Source organism: Aspergillus tubingensis (assembly GCF_013340325.1).
Source record: "Aspergillus tubingensis WU-2223L DNA, scaffold_8, whole genome shotgun sequence".
Classification (NCBI taxonomy): domain Eukaryota; kingdom Fungi; phylum Ascomycota; class Eurotiomycetes; order Eurotiales; family Aspergillaceae; genus Aspergillus; species Aspergillus tubingensis.
Genome location: NW_023336282.1, coordinates 3,754,124 through 3,776,136, shown reverse-complemented (window position 1 = coordinate 3,776,136; position 22,013 = coordinate 3,754,124). Strand labels below are relative to the sequence as shown.

The following is a 22,013-nucleotide window of genomic DNA, read 5'->3' as shown; positions in this document are numbered from 1 at the left end:
ACGTTTGGAGATGAGGGAGTTTGGAGGTTGAGGTGAGTTTGAAGCCGCTTCGGCCCGTGGTCGCCTGTCCTTAGTCAGCGCCGGGGATTGATTGGTTGCGGAGCTTCTACGGCTGCCCGCAATGACCTGATCCGCAGACCTGCTCGATTGGGCGTCCGGCTTAGGGCTTAGGGTCTACTGTCTGCGCAAATGGTTTTCTGCGGTCTGCCGTAGTAGATGAAGAACACATGCCCCCGGCCGAGCAATGGCCGCGTTCAGCCCGGGATCAGCCGGTGCTAAAGTGCGAGAGCGGACGCTAGTGTCGGTTCATTGCGAACGAACAAATGCCGGCGCCATATGTTCCCCGGGCTAAAATGAATTATCATACATCACTAAATACCTTACATCAACCGTCCCTATAGTATATCAGAGTTATGCTGATCATCCTCCCGTGCCTACAACAGGCCCGCACCACCAGCCCTATCGGAAACCCGACATTTGAACCAAAATGGAGAGTAGGGAGATCAGAGGGTCCAAAAAAGGTCGAATCTGGCGACAGTAGATATAAATGAGAAATTCCCCAAGCCTTTACTGGAGTTGCATAGCCTTCTCGCGACAAGCAGCTGGGGTGAAGCCATTTCCAACCTTCCCTGCAATGATACGCCACCGATCGTTCTCGTATTCGTGCATTGCCCGTTGCAGCCTTTGTACCTATTCCCTTCATTAGCATGTGAAAAAGACGTAGAAATGCACCAGAGAACTACGAACCATTTCGTCACTCCAAGCCACATCCTTGGCCTTCAGCTTGGTGCAGTATCGGACTTGCAAGGTGCCGCTCGTTCGGCCCGGGAAGAAGTCTGCAATTTGCTTCCATGTCAAGTTCTTGTTTTCCTTCAGCTCCACCAGTAGAGCGTCTTCTTCAGGAGTAAACTTCAGTTTTGGACCTCGGGGCCTGGGAGCTGGATCCGGCATTCCAGGCTGGCCCACTACACTCGGCGGACCCGAGGGCAAAGGAGGCGATTCCACATTCACTCCATGACGCCCCGGGGCGCGCAGCGCTGCATGGGGAGGGAGTCGATGGTGATGATGATGTTGCGGCAGGGCCACAGAGTCTGTGGGTCCGAATCCATGGTTTGACATGGGATGCTGCTGAGATGATGTGCCATGGACACCGAAGAGCATCTCGGGAGAATGCGAGGGTTCGTGAGGGGCATCGGCTGAGAGGACTGATAGCTGTGGCCGCAGGCCATGGTCGGGGTTCCCATCCTCTTCGGTCTCCGAATGAGGACGTTTCTTCTCCCGCTGAATAGGCGGGATTTCGAAGCTGGCAGGTGGATACTGCACTGGAAGGTGTCGTGGGAGCATTTGGGGCGGGCCAAGGACAACGCTTTGCGAGATATCATGGACTGTTTGCTGCGGAGTGGCTGTTGACAACACGGTCGCGTTCGCATGATGTTGCTCAAATGCCGTCGTGCTATGAGAGGCCCCCTGAGAGAATGGAGGCTCGGGTTGCTTGTGATGCTGGAGATGCGGCTGCTGTGCGTGGTAAACAAGCGTGCCTGCGTGTTCCTCAGGTTTGCAGGTAGCATGTTGAGAATAATCAATAGCATACTCTCGATACGGATCCGCCAGCGTCGCGGACATACATCTGCGCCGCTAGAGCCTAACAGCCCTGGCAGGCTACTGACTGGCTCTAGAAAAAGGGGAAGAAAAGGAAGGAGGTCGAAGGTGCTATCTCGACGGAAAAGGCCGTCACGAGATAGGCTGGCTGACTGTCGGAGTTCGTCCGATGAAGCGAAGAGTGACAGATCGTGAAATCCTCTGGGTTGAAGCAAGGATCAAAGCTTTGGCCATGTACAGACCGAACTTCTGAAGCCTGGAAAATTGGGAAATAGACCGTTGGCTTTCAGAGCGTGGGGCGCGAAACTATCTGGTCGTCAGAATTATAGGTCATGGATTGAATGACTCGACAGCAACGTCAGGACACGACGATCGCTCATCCCAAGGTGCAGGAAGGAAGAGAGTAGCGAAGTCAGGTCGCAGGACATCGAACACATTTGAAAAGCAACGGCAGAGAGAACGGAGAGAAGAAACAGAGGAGGAGGAGAGTGAAAGAGGAAGCTAGAGGCGACACAGGGTCTGGCCACCATGAGAAAGGGAAAGAGTCACTGGGCGAAAGGGATGGATAGATGGCTTACTAGTACTACTCACCGGGTCAGTGATGAGCGCGCCAGCTGGGAAGTCCCGAAAAAGACCGGTAATCTTCACCAGAGTCCAGACGCACCGACAAGAGGCCCGGCCCAACCAAATCTACTGAGAGAAGTCGGAGGTCTAATTCTCATGCCAGAAACTCCGCAGATAGGCTTGCAGCCCGTATCCCTCCGTCGTTTGAGATGCAGGATCTAACGGGGAAGAACAAGTGGAGGTTGATGCCGGGATGCTGCTTCCAGCTGCATGTAAAAGTCCCGTGCAGAGCAGTGATAGGGTAAGTGTTAGAGGATATATACGGCAGCGTAGACGGCCGATGAAAGGTTCTGGAAAGGGCAAATCATAATAAATAAGCTGTCAGAATCCATGGGGTAAAATTGACGAGACACGGAGACACTCCATATAACCCAAATCAGAAAGGTGCAGGTGGGCTGGCAGAAGAAATCGCCCATTTGACGGATCTGCGTTCCAGTCAAGCTTAGCTTGCAGAGGGACCCAGAGGGGACAACGGTCATGGATGCCAGCAGGACGAAGGATGAGGCTACCATTTGCCTTCCGCCGGCCCGTCTGGTGATTGCCAAGGCATGGCAGTGACTGCCGTAGAGGAGGAAATTAGGGCAATAGTCGGGGATACTGTGTACAAGTTTGAAACACGGCGAACCAGCCAAAGCTCAGGTAGACAAAGAGTCGCCCTCCATTCATCAATCAATCCATCACCCTCTCTCTCCTCTTTCTGCCCCTCTCCCTTCCTTCGGGGCTCTACCGTCTCCAGCCCCGAGCAAACGCAGAAGCGGGGGGGAGATCCAAGCCCAAACCCATACGTAGGCCAGGCATAATCTGAAGTTAACTTATTGGATACGAACGTGAATGAGACGAGCGAGTCGGTGGACTCGGGTCAAGGGAGTCAAACCTGTTGTGCTGGTCTGCTCCTAACTCGCTCAGGAATTCGCCCCCTGTCAGAACAAGGACCGTCGTACGTCGACGCAGCAACTCCACTCAGCGAATACGCCAATGGCGGGTAGAGAACGGTCGTCGGCGAGACATCCACCTGGAAAAGGTGATTGGAATGACTAGCGGGAGGGTGCTAGCTTGCTCGGAGGTGGGCCATCATGCTAAGCAGGGAGTTCCGGCCGAGCCTTTGTTTCTCGAGAGGGAAATGGAGTAACGACCCTGGTCTGGATAGTGTATATAAAAATCCCGTAGCCTGGAACGGGCGCGGGAAGCCAAACCAACACAACACCAGTGAGGGAGTCAAGAAAGAGAGAGCGCGCGCGCGCACATCACGACTCCTCAATCACGCATGAACGATGTGCGGTGGCTCCCATCGACTAAGAATACGACTCTATCGCGCAGGAGGAGAAAAAAAATGATCGCGGGTCAGGCTCGAGCCTAAACCGTACCCACGTCTAGGTTCCCCTTTTTTGCCTGGCCTCACTTTTTCTTTCTTGTACTTAATTTTATTTTATTTTCTTTTTCGTTCTTTTTGGGTCTCCGGCCCCCTTGGGTTGTGAGGCCAGACGAAGCTGAACTGAAAAGCCATGTCCCTTGTCAAAGGGGAGCAAGTTTGACCCTTCTGATGAGAGCAGGAGCCTTCCTGTCAACCTTATTTGCTCTTGATTCTAGGTCACCCTCGTGGACACAAGCCCCCGAGAACGGTCGGAGGCCGGGAGCTTAGCGCGTGGGTAAAATATGTGAGAGGTGGGTTGTCATGAATGTGTCTAATGTTTTAGTTCATTTTTATTTTCCTTATTTCCTTTTTTTATAATATGATAGGCCGTGGGCGGGTGAGAGTAGTAGCAGTAGCTCGAGCTGTTTGCTGTTAAGGTGTAAGAGAGAGGCCCCGAGAGCCACCACCGTGTCATAGCGGTTGAGATGGAGAGAAAGCTACTCCATGGAGTGAGTTACGATTTAAGCATCCGGCTGATTCCTAATTATTGTCCTGCTCGATCAATGAGCATCAACGGATGATAGATCATGGACACAGGCAGGAAGACAATAAGGGAAAATAAAAAAAAAAAAAGAACCAACAAATAAATAAAAAAGGGAAAAACGGGGTTGGGGAGCTTATACTTTGTACACAACACGTAAGACCCCTCTCAGACTTCAGACTGAATATCGCCTTAAACCTGTAGGGGTAGTAGTCTCAAGTAGGCGTGTACTCCGTACTCCGGACAGGATTGGCGTCGAGGTGGATCCCCCGTAAGCCCATCCATCGTATCTTGCAGTTGCAGGGCGAGTTCTTCCGATGGGTCTCTGCAATTTGACTTTCGTCCCGAGATTTCAGGCCATGAGGCACTGGTGAAACAGTCGAGTTGATCACATTGCATCAAACCACCGAAATAAAATGAGCCCGACGCGAATGTCTTAGACGCCCCGACCAGCTGGCTGGATGAGTGCTTGGGCCAGACCGTTGGAAATGTACATCGGATCCAGCCGGAAGGGATGGTGTGGAGGAGGAAAAGTGAAGCAGGGGGGAAGTGAGAGGCGTTTTTAGTTAGCAGCCGTGCACGGCACAGAAGAGGGAGAGAGAGAGAAAAAGTGAACGTGAGAGGGAAAGTGTTCAGTAGGACTAAGTAGGGTGGGTGGGTTCAGACGGGCGAACAAGAGGGAGAAGGAGGGAGAGGGAGAGGAAGAGTAGTAAGTAGGTGAGGTGAGTGAGTGTGAGGGAGAGAGACAAGAGTCAGGAGCACCCCCTCCTTCGTACTCGGTCTTTTTGCTCGGTCAAGTTCCATCAAGACACAAACACTGATCTTCCCACCCCGGCTTGAGAAAATAAAAAAAAAATACACACGTCAACTAACCCCCTCACCAAACTAGACTATTGATATTAAGCATATTCCGGTCTAATTTATAGTATTTTTTTTATTATTATTACTAGACCGTTAATAACGATTAACCTACCCGGCCCAAAGTGGACTCACACATGGTCCATATTGATTGACAGTCTCCTCCGGCCCTCTTTAGCTCTGCTGCCCACCCACATGGTCGATCCCCTAAACTCCTAGAGTCCGGAATTGTATTATAGCTGCCTGTTGGATCTCCATATTGACTCCTCTACACTACCTACAGTATACATGAGAACATCTACAAACCGATGACCACTTTGGATAATTAACTTCTTAAACATACATCGCTACCTACATGTCTACTGTACATAGCGCAGCCATTTTTGCCCCGTCCCCGCCACCGGATCTCCACTTCCGTTGGGCTTCTCATCCCTCACTTGCTGCCAAGCATCGATATCAAAAATGTAACCATAGTAAGACACATGAGAGGATTTTGTATACTGCGAACATCAAATAGAAAGAAAACTTTGAGAGGGGGAAAAAGACATGGCTTGAAGATATAGGGAAATAATATCAAAAACAGCGTAATCGTCCGTAGAAAAGGGAAAAAGAAGAAGAACAAGAAAATTATCATGCCAACGCCATCCACACATCGCTCACGCAAAGTTATCAGAACGGTCAACCCAAATATCTTCCAGTTCCGCAAAGTTCTGGAAGTGCAATGGACGATGTTGTTCATCGTAGAACCTCAGAGGGGTGTCGATCTTCACGTACACCGGCCGCTTCTCCACTCCGCCGAAGGAGCTGCCCATGAAGCTGTAGTTCCAGACGTTGTCTTCCGGCACCAGGAAGTATCCGCGGATCTTGTCACTGAGCAACAGCTGGCACTTCTCTCCCATGCTGGTCGAGAATCCTTGCGGTTGATCAGATGTGGTATCACGATTCTCTGCTCCCCACTTGTAGCCTTGGGGCGTGAGACCCCAGGCCGCAAGTGACACGGATCCAGGGGTGAAAGACACTGTCATGGTAACCGTCTTCTTGTCCCAGGAGGAGTGGGCGTTCATCAAACGAGCATGCTGTGTAACATCCATGGCCGACATGTAAGGGGGCTCGTTTCCAGAAATGGTGTGGATAACACCCAGAGGTTCAAGGTTGTTGAGATAATCGTGCTGGGGCAGCTGCTGTGGCAACTGCACCTCACGCGTATTGCCCACCTGGGGGATCATGACAATGGTGCGGATTTCCTTCACCTGGTCGTTATCAGGAGGGGAGGTACCGTACAGGTATCCAGCAACTTGCACACGCAGATCTGCAATCGTGATGAAGCGCTTGAGGACGTTCTTCGGCATGATGTAGGTGTATCCCTCCTCCCGGACGTCATCCGATGAGATGTAGATGTTGTTCGACCTCGTACGAAGGTTGGACGTCGCGATTGCCCGTGTGCGCCACTCAGTCTTGGAAGCAAACGATTGCTGCTCGTACTGAGAGGTGGTAGTGACGATAATATCCTCCCCACGGACGTTCTGTGTCTTCGTCGTAACAGCCGTGAGCTGCTTCTGCTCTTCCTGCTGCTTCTCGATCTCCGCGGCCTGCTGACGTTGAAGTGAAGGAGCACTGATCTCCATACCAAGGATGATATCCCGAACTTCACTACTCGTCAGACTCTGAACGTTGACATTGTTCTTCTTGCCGTAGTCGTTCAGAATCAAGTCACGCAATTGCACTTCAACCTTCATCCAATCCTCATCCGACAATGAAGGCCAGATATGATGCTCTTGGGTTATGACACTCTTGTCAGGTCTGAGGATAATCTTCGCCTTATCAATGTTGACGTGGAGGGCTCTCAGAATGAGAATCAAACGAGAGAAGGCAATGTAAGGTGAGATTGACTTCAGCCACTCATCGTAAAGGTTGAAGAGAACCATCTGAGGCTCCGTTGCCCGGAGAATCATATCCGCAAGCTTCTCAACCTTCATCGCGGCCTGGAAAGGAAGCTGAAGCTCGGAAGCTCGGATGGAAATGTTAGGGAAGTCAAGCAGGTGGACTTCCAAAGGATCCAACAGACCCTTACGGGTGACGATCAGCTGCTTCGGCTGCTCCTCTACAGGTAAGGATCGGATGAGAGCCGCCACTTCTTCTGCTGTCTTCCACTTGGCCAACTGACCCAGACGCTTCTGTCCAGCCCAAACACTTGTGTGAATGATCTTCAAGAACAGCTGTCCGGTTCTGGGATTGAAGATAAAGATAGCACCGTTGATGGGCTTGGTCGTCAGGTTACCTTCGAAGGTCTTGTGGATGGTGACACGGTAGACATTGGTATCGTCAATGAACAGCTGGATCTGAGGACTGAAGAGCTCCGAGTAGTTCTGGGAGTTCAGGAACTCCTGGTTACTTTCCGAAGCATAGAGCTGCAGACCCTTCCTGATACGTTCTCTCAAGACATACAAGGCAGGGTTCGCCTTCATGATCTTGGCCATAGCCTGCTGGATCAGGGTCTTCAGACCAGGGAAGTACTGACCATATGCCGAGTACAGGTTGTACGCGAGATCAATGCCAATCATCAAACCGGTAGCCGAAGGATAGATACTCATGCTGTCGGTGGTGTAGTCGAGATACTTGGCACGAACATATCTCTCAATGTCGTGGGAGTCATAATCACCATATCTCAACTGCACGTCAAGCCAGAACTTGTTTGTCGTGGTTGGCTCATAAACGTCTTTGGTATCAAAGAGCAAGGAAGGACGCGTGACGTTCCACTTGTTCGTTGCGAAAAGCAAAATGTCGGCGCAAGAGCTGTTCATCTTGTAAGACTTACGAGGATGGATAGTCTCCTTCTGGACTGTCTCAATGCCCAGCTGCTGAAGCTCCTGATCGAAGACTTGGCACAGATCCATAACGACGGACTCGTGAATCTTCTGCCACAAGTGGGCACGGAAGATCTGAATCAACGAAATCTTCAAGGTCGGAATTTTACCGTGTAAGAAAATACCGGTAAGATCCAGCTGAACCTGGAAACCAACGTATACATTGGCACGGTTGATGGTAGGAGACCACCACAAAGTGAACCGACGGTTCGGGATCTGGTTCAAACCGGATCTTTGGGCATTCGTAAGCTTCTTAAACTTCATCGATTCCTCGAAACCACTCGCTCTTTCCCAAAAGAGACCTTCCCATGATGGGAAGGCAGTTGCCTTAAAGAGGGTGTGCTCAAGAATGGTTTCGACACCACCAAGGGCCTGGATGACGTCGGTACGGTAAGCGTTCAAGTTCCACAGCTTTCCGTCATGTCTCTGACTAGTCCACCAAAACGGGTTGCTCTTCATCAACTGGTATTGCTTGAATTCAGCGCGAAGACGGAAACCCTTGTCGAAGCTGAGCGTACTGCGATCCTTCTGGAACAGGGTGTTGATACGGGGAAGACCACGGTCCCAGCTGTCCTCCAGGTCCTCCAACGTCAAACGGCGGTTCTGCTGCTGAGCCTCCTGTCGCTTCTGCGAATACTCCATCCACACTCTCTGGGAGTCAATGAACTCGGCTTCCCAGGGGATGATGTACCGGAAGATGTTCGGGATCAGGGTCTCTTCGTCATGTGACATACCCGCACGGAAGTGGGTGATGCCGGTATCCGTTTGTTTGGACCACCGCTTGTCGCTAGCCGGAATGAGAATGTGGGATCCAGAGATCATACCCAGACCTCCCAGTTCCTTGGGAGTGTAAAAAACGGCGGGAGGGAAACGAGAAGGCATCTTGGAGTTCAGACCAATCTTGACACGGGTCTGGATCTTGGTTTCGCACTTGACGATCGTATCCAGAAGGTTGACAGTGGATACAGCAGCTTCACGGTAGTAGGTGAAGAGTGCGATCAAAGCCGTGTTCCACTTGTTTGCAATCTTAGTGAAAGTCGTCGAACCGGATGACATGAGAATCTGACGAATCCGGTTGTTGAACTTCTGGATATCCTCCTCTGTGACCTGGAGGAAAGCATGAGCTGTGCGCTCCTTAGTCGAGTTATCGACCAGAGACCAAACGCTGTCCTTCACCGAGAACTCCTCGTTTTGGTTGCGGCACTTAGGAAGAATGCGGACTTCGAATCCGGACATAGAGAACAGAAGATTCGGGTTGTCCTTGCTGTAGACACTGGCGAAAGTGTCGTCCCATTCGATGGTGGTGATGGACCTCGGCAGGCGGTTCTTCAGATCCCAGAATACAGCGCGTCCCAAGTTGACATCATGACGCATCAAACGCATGCGGCAATCACGCGGCCAGCACTTCTTGTTCTTGTACCCGATGACATTTTCAAAGTTGGGATCGGGGTTCTCAGTCAAGAAGCGCTGAATCAAGTCTCGAGACTCATCGGCAGAGAATCGAAGGAAGACCCAGATCTTGTCGACGTAACGCGTGTACAGACGAATAGGGTGCTTCGTCTCAGTAGCACGGTCTCTGAACTGCAAGAAATCGTTGGGGCTTGCAGGGGGTCCAGCCATTTCACTAGCTCTCTGCAGACCGAGGAGCAGCAAATCGATCATCAGGCCGTAGTACTGGAAAACGAAGCCGGAGAATTGCAGACCGCGAATCAAACCGTAGCTGTTGGTATGGTTCATATCCTTGTAGCTGAGCTGAACGTTGTTCTTGGAAGTGATGTAGTCAGCCAAGTTGTGGTCCATGATAAGGCGAAGCATGCGGTTCAACAGAGTAAGATCCATCTTCTCATAGACCTTCGACAGCTCGGTCTCGATCATAACGTTCGTCTCGCCATCGGCAGTCTCCCAGACATTGTCCAAGTTGTTGATACCCTGAGCCCACTTGTAAGTCAACAAGGGGGGAACTTCAGAATCCGACGGCTTGATCCAAGCGGGGAACAAGTGGCGCTGCTCTGCCTGGTACCACAGGTACTGGTCGAGGTAGGCGTCGGTAATCTTTTCGATGGGCTCCACGTCGTACACGGGGTTGATATGGCTGTAATTGTCGTTCATATCAATGCCAACCTCCTTGAAGGCTCGCTGAGTCAAGAGGAAACGCTTGATTCTGGCTAGGGTCGTTCCAGGAGAATCGTATGCCTGTTCGATGAGAGCGAGCTCCTCACGCTGACTCTGGTTGAGTCTGCCCTTGACGGAGTAGGATTCACGCAGACGCTCCAGAGCAAGGATCAGGATCTTGGTGTCGTGCTTGTAAGAAACACTAGGGAAGGGGATCGGAGAGAACTTGCGAGACTCAAGCCAGTGGACCATGGTTGTGTAGATGGCCACAGCTTCCTCGGACGACACGTAGGGACCATCCTTAAGGTAGTTGTGTTGACGCTCTTGCTCAGCCTTGAGCCACAAACGGGTGAGTCGACCAAGGTTCTTCTTTGCAACTGTCTTATCGACGGTGGCACCACGACGGATACGTTCACGGTTGTAGTGAGCGACGGAAATCCACCAGTCAGCCTTGCTCTTGACGTAACGGAGAATGATATTCTCAATGGGCGCCGGAAGGCCAGGAACCTTCCAAGGAATGTTACTCTTCCAGCATCTCCATGCCTCCGACAGATGTTGGAGGACAGTGTTGACCTTGTTCTGCTTGATACCCTCGGGCATCATGTCCATGAGATCCGCCATGACAGATGCACGGAGTTCAAGATCGAAGTGAGACTCCACACGCTGCTTGGTGACAGTCTTGGCAACACCCTTGCTGTGGCGACCCTCGAACTGACGGGACAGCAGGTTTCCGAGCCATCTCTCGAGCAGAGGAATGATACCACGCATGAAGAAGAGCCAAACACGCCAGGCCGGGGCCCAGAAACCGCATCCAGGACCCTTACCCACAGGTCCCGAGTTGAAGCGGTAGTAGATCAAATGCTTGAGATCCTTGCAAGAACGAATCTGGTGCATCAACTTGTACTTGTAACGGTACATACCAGTAAGCTGTCCGACGTGGTTGAAAGCATACAGGATGCCGTCAGCCAGCTGGAAGGCATCAATGTTACCCAACCGATATTGCACCTGGGCGTCGACGATCAACTTGGTGAGACGAAGGATTTCTCTCATCAAGTGGAAAGCGTTTCCAAATCGAGACTTCTTTCGCTCCTTGGTGGTCAAAGTCTTGACGGGCTTCAAGTTGAAGTTGTAGTCAAGGTGGAGGTAGGTCAAGTTCTTGCGGTGGATCAACAAGTTGAGCATGTTGAAACCCTGGCGGCAAACTTGCAGACCTGCTTCAACCCAATCGATCGTCGTCTGCTGGAAGAACTTGGTCGACTTCAAAGTCTTCAACAGATTCTGCTTGTTCTGGGCCTTGGGCTTCTTCTTGTGCAGCTCATTGAGGACGAACGTCTTAAGCAGCTTCTGGTATGAGACGCGAACCTTGACAGGCTGGCCCTGCGGGCAATGCTCCAGATACCACTGCTTCACGAGGGGAACATCCTGGGCGCGCACCATCTTGCCGGAGCGCTTGTTGAAGGGATGAGGAGCCCACCAGAGGGCAATGGCGGACGCGGTATCGGGTGTGTACAATTCCTCATCGGAGAAGAACGGCTCGAAGTCACCAGGGAGCTCGAAGTCGTCCTCGTTGTTTCCTTCACCAAAAATCTCATCTTCATGGCTGACAGTGATATTCTTCGGCGCGACGGACCGGGAGGAGATAGGGTTGATGACGGGGTCGAAGTAGAAGGCGGGGAGATTAGGGTCGTCGGTGCGGACATATACAACTTGAGGGTGAGAGTACCAAGAAACCTTTACGCTTCTCGGGAGGGTATTGTACAGGAAGGGGTAGGCGACGCGGTATTCCGTGCGGATAGGGGCGCGGAAGATGATACGGTCGATGGCGTTGAATTCGCTGAAATCCTCGTCATTGGGGTCGATATCCTTGTAGAGAGGTTCGAAGCGAGGACCACCCGGAATAGCGACATTCAGTGCCTTGGCGGTGAAGAAGCTGTTCAAGTCAAACATATGGAAGTAGTTCTGATCGACGACGTCACTCAGGAGCTGATGACTTAGTCGATACAGAGTAGCCATCTGCGGAAGTGTCAGGTTCCAGCTCTTGTAGCTCGGCCCATTAACATGGGGAGTATCCAGCAGAGGCCGGTGATCATAAAACCACTCATAGACAGGAGCATCCTCCGACTCATCAAGCTCCATCTGAATGGGTTCCAACGGCTCCACATCTTCAATGTTTTCCGACCACGATAGCGGAGGTTCTTCGTCGTCGAAAGGAGGGAAGCGCATTCTCTTGAAGTGTCTGCGATCACTCTTTTCTCGCCGCATGCACACCCACATGGTAGCCCATTGAGCGTGAAACACGGGCTCAATGACACGAGGAGTCTCATTGACCAAGGTAAGGCAACCATTAACATGATACAGTACCTTCACTTCCCTAGCCGATTCCCAGGGCATGGGCATGTTCTCCAGCAACTTCAACACAGCATGGGGCATGAACTTCAGCGCACCGAGATAGCTGCGCTTCTCATTGCTGAACTTCTTTTGCGACACATCGCCAATGTCCCGAACAATCTTTCGCAGATGCTCCGGGGGCATATCAGCCTTCTGTGTTTCAACGAATCCACCCTTTCTCTTCTCGCCAAACCGGTTCCGTTGCGTCCGCAGCCATTCATTCTTCTTCTGGGCAAACTTCGCGACAGTCGGATCCGCAGGCGGTTGATATCCCGGTGGCGGAGGAGCCAGCGGCATCGACGGCGGCGCCGACGCACCCCAGCCCGGAGGCGGAGGGGGAGGCAATGATGCCATGGTAATGGGTTGTATATATGAAGGACACTCTCTGCTCTGATGGACGGGCTGGAAGTTTCGTGACTAAGTCGCGTCAAAAGATGCACGGGTCGTGACTTATCGCGAGCTCATCGACTGCAGCTCAGCGACGCGAAAAAAACGGAATGGAGGAGGGGGGAATTAAAACAGATTGATAAAAAGAAATCGCGTCGGAGAAATGAAGCTTTGCCCCGAAGAAGATAAAACCACTCCTGGACGATCCCCTTCTCACGACGGGAAGGTGATAAGACAGCTTGCTCCAGTCTCTTCTTGCTTCTCCTGCCTTGTTTGATGAAGCAAGTCTGAAAAGAGGTGGCGGCTCTGCTCGGGCCGGTACTAGTCCGGATTGGGGTTAGCGCGTTCTCGCCAAATTAGCGCTAGCGCGGCCGCCCAGGGCTCCGAGCGAAACCCACACAAATCCAGATTACCGCGAGAATTCTACGAGGTCAACGACGACAACCGACGACGCCGCCGCCAATCTCTTGAGACCACCGACCTAGAGGTTCAAGGACAGACAAAATGGCGAACAACAGACTCCAATACGTGAGTATATTGAATCTCTGAATATTATATGAAATGGAATACTGATCTAATGTTCTTCTTCTCTGCAGCGCCGCCGGAACCCGTACGTTTGAATTTTCCCTCTTGATTCTACCCCCATCGTGCCTTTTGTCACTCCCACCAAAATTTCATTTCTTTATCGGTCGCTACGGTGCAATAACGATTTGTCCGATTTCGACGCGATGGACCGCTACTTTGCTCTTGAAATTTTTATATATACGCCGAGATATTCATGAATAGGGTATTGATGGATTTTGTTCTTCAGGTACAACACGCGGTCCAACCAGGTCCGCATCATCAAGACCCCCGGCGGTGAGCTCCGTTACCTTCACATCAAGAAGAAGGGCACTGCTCCCAAGTGCGGTGACTGTGGCATCAAGCTCCCTGGTGTGAGTGCTCCCGAATTATCTATGTTGAATGGTGGCGGTGGTGGTTGTGTGTGAACGATCTTGGAAAGGGACGATGGATGGAGAGTGTGCGTGCATGGACGATCGCTTCGACCAACGCACAAGGAAACGACAACAATCAACACTACCACTACCACCACCACCATCCGCGATATGAATGATATGAAGGAAGAGCAAAAATGGCTGATTGTATCACCCTTTTCCACCGATATAGGTCCCCGCTCTCCGCCCCCGCGAGTACGCTCAGATCTCCCGCCCCAAGAAGAACGTCAGCCGCGCCTACGGTGGTTCCCGCTGCGCTGGTTGCGTCAAGGACCGCATCGTCCGTGCTTTCCTGATTGAGGAGCAGAAGATCGTCAAGAAGGTCCTCAAGGAGTCTCAGGAGAAGGCTGCCGGCAAGCGCTAAATGCATCATAAATATCAATAAATGATGTTTTTTTGTGATTAGAGGAGCGAATTATGGAAAAATTTCTTTAAAAAATTTGGCTCGGTCTAGGGTTCTTTCATTCTTCAATGAACAAGAACGGCGCGGCTAAAAAATGAAACACGACGGGGTAATATGTACGGGTCGTGGTTCCCAATGAATGAATTCTTCTATTCATGAAATGAGATTTCCATTTTTTTCACCCTCCTTGACCTGCCCCATTTTTCTTTCGTTCTTCCCGTTTGTTGCCGCTTCGATATGCTGGGGTGTGATGCGAATCGTGTTCTTCGCATCACTCCACACCGTAGAACCCTCATCAAGTTTCCAGTCATCCAAGTCCGTATATATCTGATGCATACATCCACCATCATGGAGTACACCGAAAAAGATCCCCAGTTTCAGCAAGTGTCTTGACCCCTCCAGTTCACACCCACTACCAAATCTGCACCAGAACATAAACTACAATCTACAAACTATAAACTATAATCCCTTCTTCCCCTGAACGTCTAAACAAACTACTACGTACCTGCAGCGGCATGAAATAAGTAGTAGTCTCTTTCAACATCCAAAACCAGTCAATCAATCAACCAACCAACCAACCCACGAACCGATCCACCAACCAAGATACAGTAGATAGATAAAATCGATCGATCGAAGCGAACTACTACGTACATAAGTGTGTTTGTGTAAATAGTTGTAGTTAAAGTCCATTCTCTGCACAACCAACCGAAAGCGGAACCGAGGGCATATCTCCTCGGAGTGGTAAAGATAAGTAGGTAGTAGCGTAAGTTGTGCTGTGAAACCACTCGGCACGTGTGTTTTAAAGTACGTAGTGGTCAGTTGATTGGCTATCGGTGGGAGGTAAATTTGTTTTAAGGTTGATACATATATATATTTCTATTGAACTTCGGGTACGTGTGTGGTAGTAGTGATGGTGGATATGGTATTCTGAACTAATATATTCGGGTGAAGACATAAGTACCTATCCACCTACTAAATGCATATCTATTGTGCTTCATCACGCGTCCGACTTCGGACAATACACCCTTAATGGGAGAATAAACGCAACACCCCTAAGGGAGGGGGGGAAAGAAAAGCAAACACTATGACAAGAAAAGAAAAGAAAAAAAGCCGCAATACTAAGTACTACTACTGCTACCCGGGGATGTCAAGACTCCGGGCACCTGGTTCGAGATGAGTGGGAAGAAAAAGAAACGGGTAGGGAGTTTGACCGAATGGCTTGGTGTTTGTGATACCTGAGCATATTTCCTTGGAGATGACACAGCAGGTCCAGTTCGTTAGGTGGCAGGTTGGCAGACGTAGTTAGTTAATTCTAGGCTGGCGTTAAGATAAGTTAACGCAGAGTGATTTGACTGCCCTGCATTGTCATGGCTGGGCATTATCCAGTACAGCATAGCATACTACATACTACCACTAGCCTGTGCAGCCTGTACAGGAAGTAGGTCATTTGGTAAGTGGGTAAGTAGTACATACCTAAGACAAGGTGAGTAACTCGGACCGAGAGGATGAGGGATCATCGGAGTAAGGGAAAATATATAATGGGAATCATTATCATTTGGTAGTAGTTTTACCACCACCCTAGTCAGTGGTCCCCTCGTATCCATTAATATACCTACTTACTTACCTATTGTTCCTATATTACGGAATACTCGGGCGGTCTTTGTCTCCATTGTGTGTGAAGAGGTAGTAGCGAGTGACCGTAAGCACCTAATTAGCAATGATCAAGAACGGGTCAATGATTGTTCCAACACCTCCTCTCCCCCCAGAAGGAATTCTGGCGGCAAAAGAATTTATCCATGAATCATACATCATGATGACAGATTCGCACACATCTAGTCTGGCCACTATTGGAATAATCCTGGACCCCTGTTCGCCTGCAGATGGCATGCAGCTGACTGACATGAATGACAGTCTGACAGGCGCGTTAGCCATCGGTCGTTCGGGGGTCGGTTGATCATCCGACATGAAAAATATCCACCCTGCGGCTACTGCTGCTGCTGCTGATTTTTTGCTGCGGCGGTGGTGCTGTTTGGGCCCTTCTGTCAGTGAAACGTGATGCGGTAAGCAGATGAGCATTAACTTGGCGCTGGAATCGTGGCGGAGTAGGCTAGCAAGAAGTAAATTTAGTAAGGAGTGCTTGATGCTCTTGATGCTGTTTGACAGGGAAGATCGACCAGCTAGCTGTGTTGAATTCTTGGTACGTTGAGCTCCAATCGAGTGGCAGCAGCAGCAGCAAAACAACAACAACCCAACAGTCAGACCAACTTCAAGTGACTGCTCTCACCCTGTGTTAGTGCTCATTTCTTTCATTTTTGAGGTTCCGGATTATGCGAAAGGGACAAGAGGGGAAAAGGTCACATGTGACGCTGAGGATGGTTCCATTTGCCTCTTTTTCTCCTTGGCTCATCCATGGCATTTCATGTACTATTCCATATCCTGTGCTCTCCTCTCAAGCGGTAAGAGAGGGGTGTAAGGTTGGGGGTAGGAAGTGGCTTGAATAATTCCTCTCTGCTTTCCGATGGAGTATCACTGAGCGCCCTGTTAACGTGAGTATGAGCGATGTTGTACTTGCCCTTCGCCGAAGCGGGGTGCAAGGGCAATGACCAAAGAAAGGAAGAGAAGGTATTGGTGAGAGGACGAGATCCGTGCGAAGTCCGAATTGCAATCCATTTCTCATAATAGTGAGATGATGATATTATTCTAAAGGCATATGATTTGTGTATTAGAATTCTACCCAAGCCAGCCTGGCCCGACAGATACATACAGCGACACGCTCAGCAAGCTTCTTTGGCCCAGTCGCTTGGCTCATCTAGCATGTGCTGAGGGTGACACCAGCCTTAGCCGCTGCTGTGACGGTCTTGAATCAGATATAGTCTCGTGGTCAAGTAACCCTAAAATATGAAGGGATGCTATCGTTGTCTATCACGACGCTAAAGTATCATTAGCATATATCAAGTAGCATAATGTAGATTATTCGGATCCGAAGGGTTTGGCAGGCATCACACCGTTATAGACCGGTCAAATGAAAGGCACAGGGATGGGAGGTGCCACACTTCATGCAAGATACAGGATACATCCTGGCAATGTCTGATGTCGAACCGAGGAGGCAAAGAAGGCAACTACTTACTTCTGACTCGATCGGATTTTATCATCATCCTGTATCTTGGTTGGTCTAGATGATTGGATCACGCTGTGTCAGATCCTCAATTTACCACAAGTGTTATGCCTATACAATTATCAAGGACTTGAATCGTATTGTGGCCTTTGGAAGGTCACGACTGCTGCGATTGGCCAAACGGCCGATTGGTGAAGAGGGCGGCAAGGAATCGCGAACACTCGGAAAGGCGAGTGGGTTCCTGTGAGAGGGGGTTTCTTCTGTGGCATCCAACTGCTGATTCAACTTGCGGATGCTATCAGGGATATGAGGAATTCGTGGCTCTTTTGGAAGACACAACTGGCACTAGTTCTTCCCACCGACGGGGACGATCTCATTGATCCTTCGGCCGAATTATCGCTAGCCGCCCCTGAGTGAATATGTTTCTTGCATCTCGGCAGCCTTGTTGGTGATGAGAAGGCCATGTGAGAGCAAATATGCAGAGGCAGTCAGTCATGATAATCGTATATCAGACCCCCTGGTCTGATACGGTTCTAGACTTCAACCCAGCGCCTTGGTTCATCTACTTGTCAACGTGCCAGTTGCCATTTCCCTTATATGGCCCAAGCGTGCTTAAAGCATAGTGCTCACTTGCGGATGCATTCCATCCGACCGTCCATGCGGTGGTGGGCACCGAACTGTTGCCGATTAGCCTTAAACATTCGGCGCGGCCCGTTATTCGAAAGTCAAAAGTCACATTAACGTAAACTAAAAGGGGAAAATCAAGATTGAAGGGGGACTATGGGGCCAGAAGGTACTTTTTGCGCGCAGTTGCACCGCGTTACCAAAGTCGGGCGCGCAAGTTCAAAGTTTAATAGCCGCCTTGATTACCCACTGATGTGAGGGATGGCTAAAGGGGAAGGAAGGTGCACCACGCCGGAAATGAAGAAAAAGACGGGAAACCAAGACAACGGAGAAGAAGCAAAAAAGCAAAACCAAGACAAGAGGGGTCGAAAAAGGAAGGAAAGACCAGGGAGAACCTTGCCAGTCAGAGGACCGCAATGATCTAGTCCCGGCGTTCCTCGGGGTATATCGCAGAGGGGCGCTACTCCCAAGCGAGTAAAAGGTAGCGTAGCGCAGCCCGATGTATGCGGGATGAGGAGAAAGTCGATGTGTGTCCTAATAGCTAGGTAGCAGTTGACTCCTGAGCTGAGTATACTTGGAGAGCGACCACTGACGAGATAGCCCGGTCACAACGGATCACTGCCAGTAACGTTGGTTTGACCCTCAGAAGAGTCCTGCCACTGGGATCGAGACATCCACCATCTGCAGGAAGAAGCTCATGCATCTGCTAGCATGGGACATGACACCAAGCCTGCATCACTGGCGGGCGTTGTCATGCTAGGTACCTTCTCATTGAGGCGCAGGGCGAGATTTCACCCTAATCGATATTCTCGCAAAGGCTCCACACCTCTGCGACTGTCATGCAGCGACTAGTTGTAGCTAAGCAGGCATGCTACTCTAGTGTCTTCGTAACCTCGTAGGCCCCGTCATTTCCATCCTGCAGACGACCATTACACGCCAGTATGCTTGGCAACACTGGGTTCTTTGGGGGACTGCCGTGTCTCATTGAGCGGATACTCGGTGGTCCGGATCCTTAGTCTTGCTTATTGTTTCAACCCATTCCTATCCTGCTCGTTGGCTACCCGTTCCGAAATATGGAGACTGACGGCGGGGTGTATGTGGAAGTTGCGCACTAGACGTGAAGCTAAGTCAGTAGCTATGCTACTAGAGTGCCTGCAATGCGTAGAATCTGCTGGCGTTGGAACAATTACTTTGTACCTTTACCGTTGGTGATAACAGTAGACAGATTGAGAGCATAAGCAGTTCGAGGATTTCTTTTTTTTCCCTTCTAAGTAGGAAGAAAGAAAGGTGCAGCAACAGAAGCTAGGGTGCTGCCTGTCAGGTACTACTAATCAGGTTTGTATCGTGCCACTGACAAGAACTGATACTGATATCCTAGTACTGTCCAATTAAATCGGAAATTGAGCGCGTGGGTAAGGGGACGAAGATCAATCACGAGAAATTGAAGGACAAGACCATTGCAGACCTTCCGCGTCACGATTCCTGATTGGCAGCAAAGGACGGCTCATTCTTCCATCGAATAAGAGCGTCTAGGCGCGACAAGTTCTTGGGATGATAGTCCTGTACGCAATTATGAGTCGTTGGTAGCGAGCGGAGGAGGAGGAGATGGGGGTGGTGGTCGCTAAGCAAGTGACAAGGAACGGAAGAGTTTAGTCGCGTTTAGTCCGTGGGGAGGGGAAAGATGAAGGAGGGGCAGCTGGAGATTTGGAAAATTGGAAGAGGCAATGGGCCTGCAAACTAGTAGATCCCTTGGGCACCCATTCCCCGATTGATTGAGGGAAAACGGGCAAATCGATCAACTGGAAAAAAAAGAAAAGAAAATTCGGCGAAAAAGTACTGGACCCGAAAGAAAGGCGGGTGGAAGGGTGGAAGAACGAAGATACGCCGGAGATGCTGCGGGCATGCAGGGCATGCAGATGAGCTACCAGACTTTTTCTCTCTCTCTTGTCTCTTTTGTCTTTGAAGCCCAACAAACAGCTCGTGATTCGTACTGCCCCGACGTTGACATGAAATCGGAGTCTGCAGCTAGTCGAACGAGCCATACAAACAATAGCGACCATTTTTGCCGGGATCCGGTTGATCCAAGTCGTTCATGTCTCATGCTTCTCAGCTAATTTTCTCTGTGCTTGCCTTCGCCTTATAGGTGATCATACTCTTAGATGCATCACGGTTGGTGTCAGCATCACACCCCCTCCCCAGTCACTAATTTCTTACTCCCGTTCCTACCCACCGGATCAGTCTCGGAATGTCTTGGTGAGAAACAAAAAAATAGGGGAAAAAAATGAAGTAAAAATATATAATAATAATGGGAAGAAGAAAAGCAAAAGGTTGAGAGATTTTAGCGCCACATCTCTTCGCATTTCGTACTCTTGATATGAGGCCCACCGCGGACTATTCGTGTTCATGACCAATGAAGAATGGCGCATTATTACTTGGACCCAGGGTAAGTAAGAGGAAAACAGTAACGAGTTTACATGTAAATTAATAGACCGAAGCCAGATGAATAAGAAAATGAGATTTGGATCGAGCTAGGGTAGTAATAGTGAGAATAATAAAGAAAAAATATAATAAAAGAGAGGAAGATCGAAATCCTGATACGGGACAATGCATCGCCCAAAACCCAAGCCAAGACAAGGCTATCAATCAAGTCGTACAATACACCCAAATATGCAAGTCAGCCAAAATCTTTCTATCGATCTAGTGTTGTTGCACCGAGCTCATGCTATACTCCCATCTGGAGATCCGTGGAGATTCCGGGGCCACCCAGTAAGCCAGTAGGAAATGAGTGGACAGCCGCTCCCCAGCCGAGAAAGCCAGAGTCCAACGCTACACAGTCGGGCCCTGGTCCCGCCATGTCGCAAAAAAGGGGAGGACATGGAGCGGGATCTGCGCAGCCAACAACGCTTCCCAAATCGAATGGCTCGCTGGATAAGCGAGTCCCCGACGGGGTCAGCCCGGAGACTTGGAAGGGTGACATTATTGTGATCCCGGTCAATGTTCCCGCAGTGGTATTGTAATGCGTGAACACATTCTTCGTCGGTCGCGGTTGTGATGTCACCCGGGGATGGTATCGGCCTTTGGGCAACTCTTCCTCGCTCATCCGCCCTCGAAACTTTGATTTGATTTTAGTAGCTTTCCCTCCCTTAGCCCCGGATCGCTGGCGTTGAGGCGCCGGTGGATCCGAGCCCAAAGCCTTCCTGTAACTCGCCTGCTTCCGGTACCGAGTGGTGGATTGGACGCCATTCTTGATGGCTTCATTAGTTAGGCGCCAGTAATTCACAGCTTTCTTTCCGGGTATCGGTTCTTCCCGGACTGCCTCAAATCCCTATAGTATAGTAGCGTGTCTTAGTATACAGTAACAAACAATGAAGCAAGGATGAGGATTAGGGGAGAAGAGATCAGGCGGACTCACTGCGTTCATGGACAAGTTGTGCCGTACACTGTTTTGCCAGCCTTTCGAGCTGAGATCTCTCCCCTTTGCCGTGTTTTGTTCGAACCAGTTGTATATCCCTTGAAGAGAAAGCTTCTTTTCCGGATTGGTCTTGAGGGCCATTTCGATAAGCTTAGAATAAGGTTTATCATCAATACTGTCGGGAGAGTCCGGCGTTTCCAGCTTCAGCGAAGGGTAGGTTAACGCCGAGATTGCCGGTGACGGTGGTGGCAAGCTCGCTGTAGGACAGGCCGTTTCACAAACATCTGACCGTGACATCCCCGATGAAGTGCGATAAGAAGAAGGAGACTCATGCGAGCATGAGGAGATGGATCCTGGCTCACGTAGCCAGTCTGATGGTGCTTTGCTGTCATCGAGGCGCCGTAGTCCGGGCTTAAGTTGCCTTGTCCTGGAGCCACCAGCTGCCGCTAACGAGGATGGTCTGGCAGGTGTCTCAAGACGATGAGATGGCAGTAAACGAGGCAACCCTCGTTCCGGTAGAGGGGTCGGAGCTGGAAGTGATGGGGGCAGTGCCATCTTCCATGGATAATGGTGCTGAGGAGACAGTAACATCGGCTCTCCAGGGCTTGCAGAGTTGGAACACGCCCAGTTCCCGATTGCCGAACAGGGATCACGATGGTGAGAAGGGTCCAAACGAACGCCATCCGAGACGGAAGTGGGAGGGGTCTCTGTTTGTCTGGTAAAATCACCAAGCCCACGGC

At 50.5% G+C, this 22,013-nt stretch overlaps 4 protein-coding genes across 4 annotated transcripts; 1 reads left to right on the top strand and 3 right to left on the bottom strand.

Annotated features, from left to right (window-relative positions):
• Positions 1 to 567: 567 nt before the first annotated feature.
• On the bottom strand, positions 568 to 1,623 carry AtWU_07537 (SANT/Myb-like DNA-binding domain-containing protein; the record flags this gene model as incomplete). Its single annotated transcript, XM_035502646.1, has 2 exons — positions 568 to 690; positions 748 to 1,623. 2 exons carry the CDS (start codon positions 1,621 to 1,623, stop codon positions 568 to 570), a joined length of 999 nt encoding a protein of 332 aa, XP_035358539.1.
• A 4,006-nt stretch (positions 1,624 to 5,629) lies between these two features.
• On the bottom strand, positions 5,630 to 12,691 carry prp8 (U4/U6-U5 snRNP complex subunit PRP8; the record flags this gene model as incomplete). Its single annotated transcript, XM_035502645.1, has 1 exon — positions 5,630 to 12,691. One exon carries the CDS (start codon positions 12,689 to 12,691, stop codon positions 5,630 to 5,632), a length of 7,062 nt encoding a protein of 2,353 aa, XP_035358538.1.
• Positions 12,692 to 13,228: 537 nt separating this feature from the next.
• AtWU_07535 (60S ribosomal protein eL34) lies at positions 13,229 to 14,083 on the top strand (the record flags this gene model as incomplete). Its single annotated transcript, XM_035502644.1, has 4 exons — positions 13,229 to 13,252; positions 13,321 to 13,334; positions 13,536 to 13,659; positions 13,892 to 14,083. The coding sequence occupies 4 exons, from the start codon at positions 13,229 to 13,231 to the stop codon at positions 14,081 to 14,083; spliced, it is 354 nt and encodes a 117-aa protein (XP_035358537.1).
• A 6,500-nt stretch (positions 14,084 to 20,583) lies between these two features.
• AtWU_07534 (forkhead box transcription factor) lies at positions 20,584 to 21,828 on the bottom strand (the record flags this gene model as incomplete). Its single annotated transcript, XM_035502643.1, has 2 exons — positions 20,584 to 21,186; positions 21,274 to 21,828. The coding sequence occupies 2 exons, from the start codon at positions 21,826 to 21,828 to the stop codon at positions 20,584 to 20,586; spliced, it is 1,158 nt and encodes a 385-aa protein (XP_035358536.1).
• Positions 21,829 to 22,013: the final 185 nt, after the last annotated feature.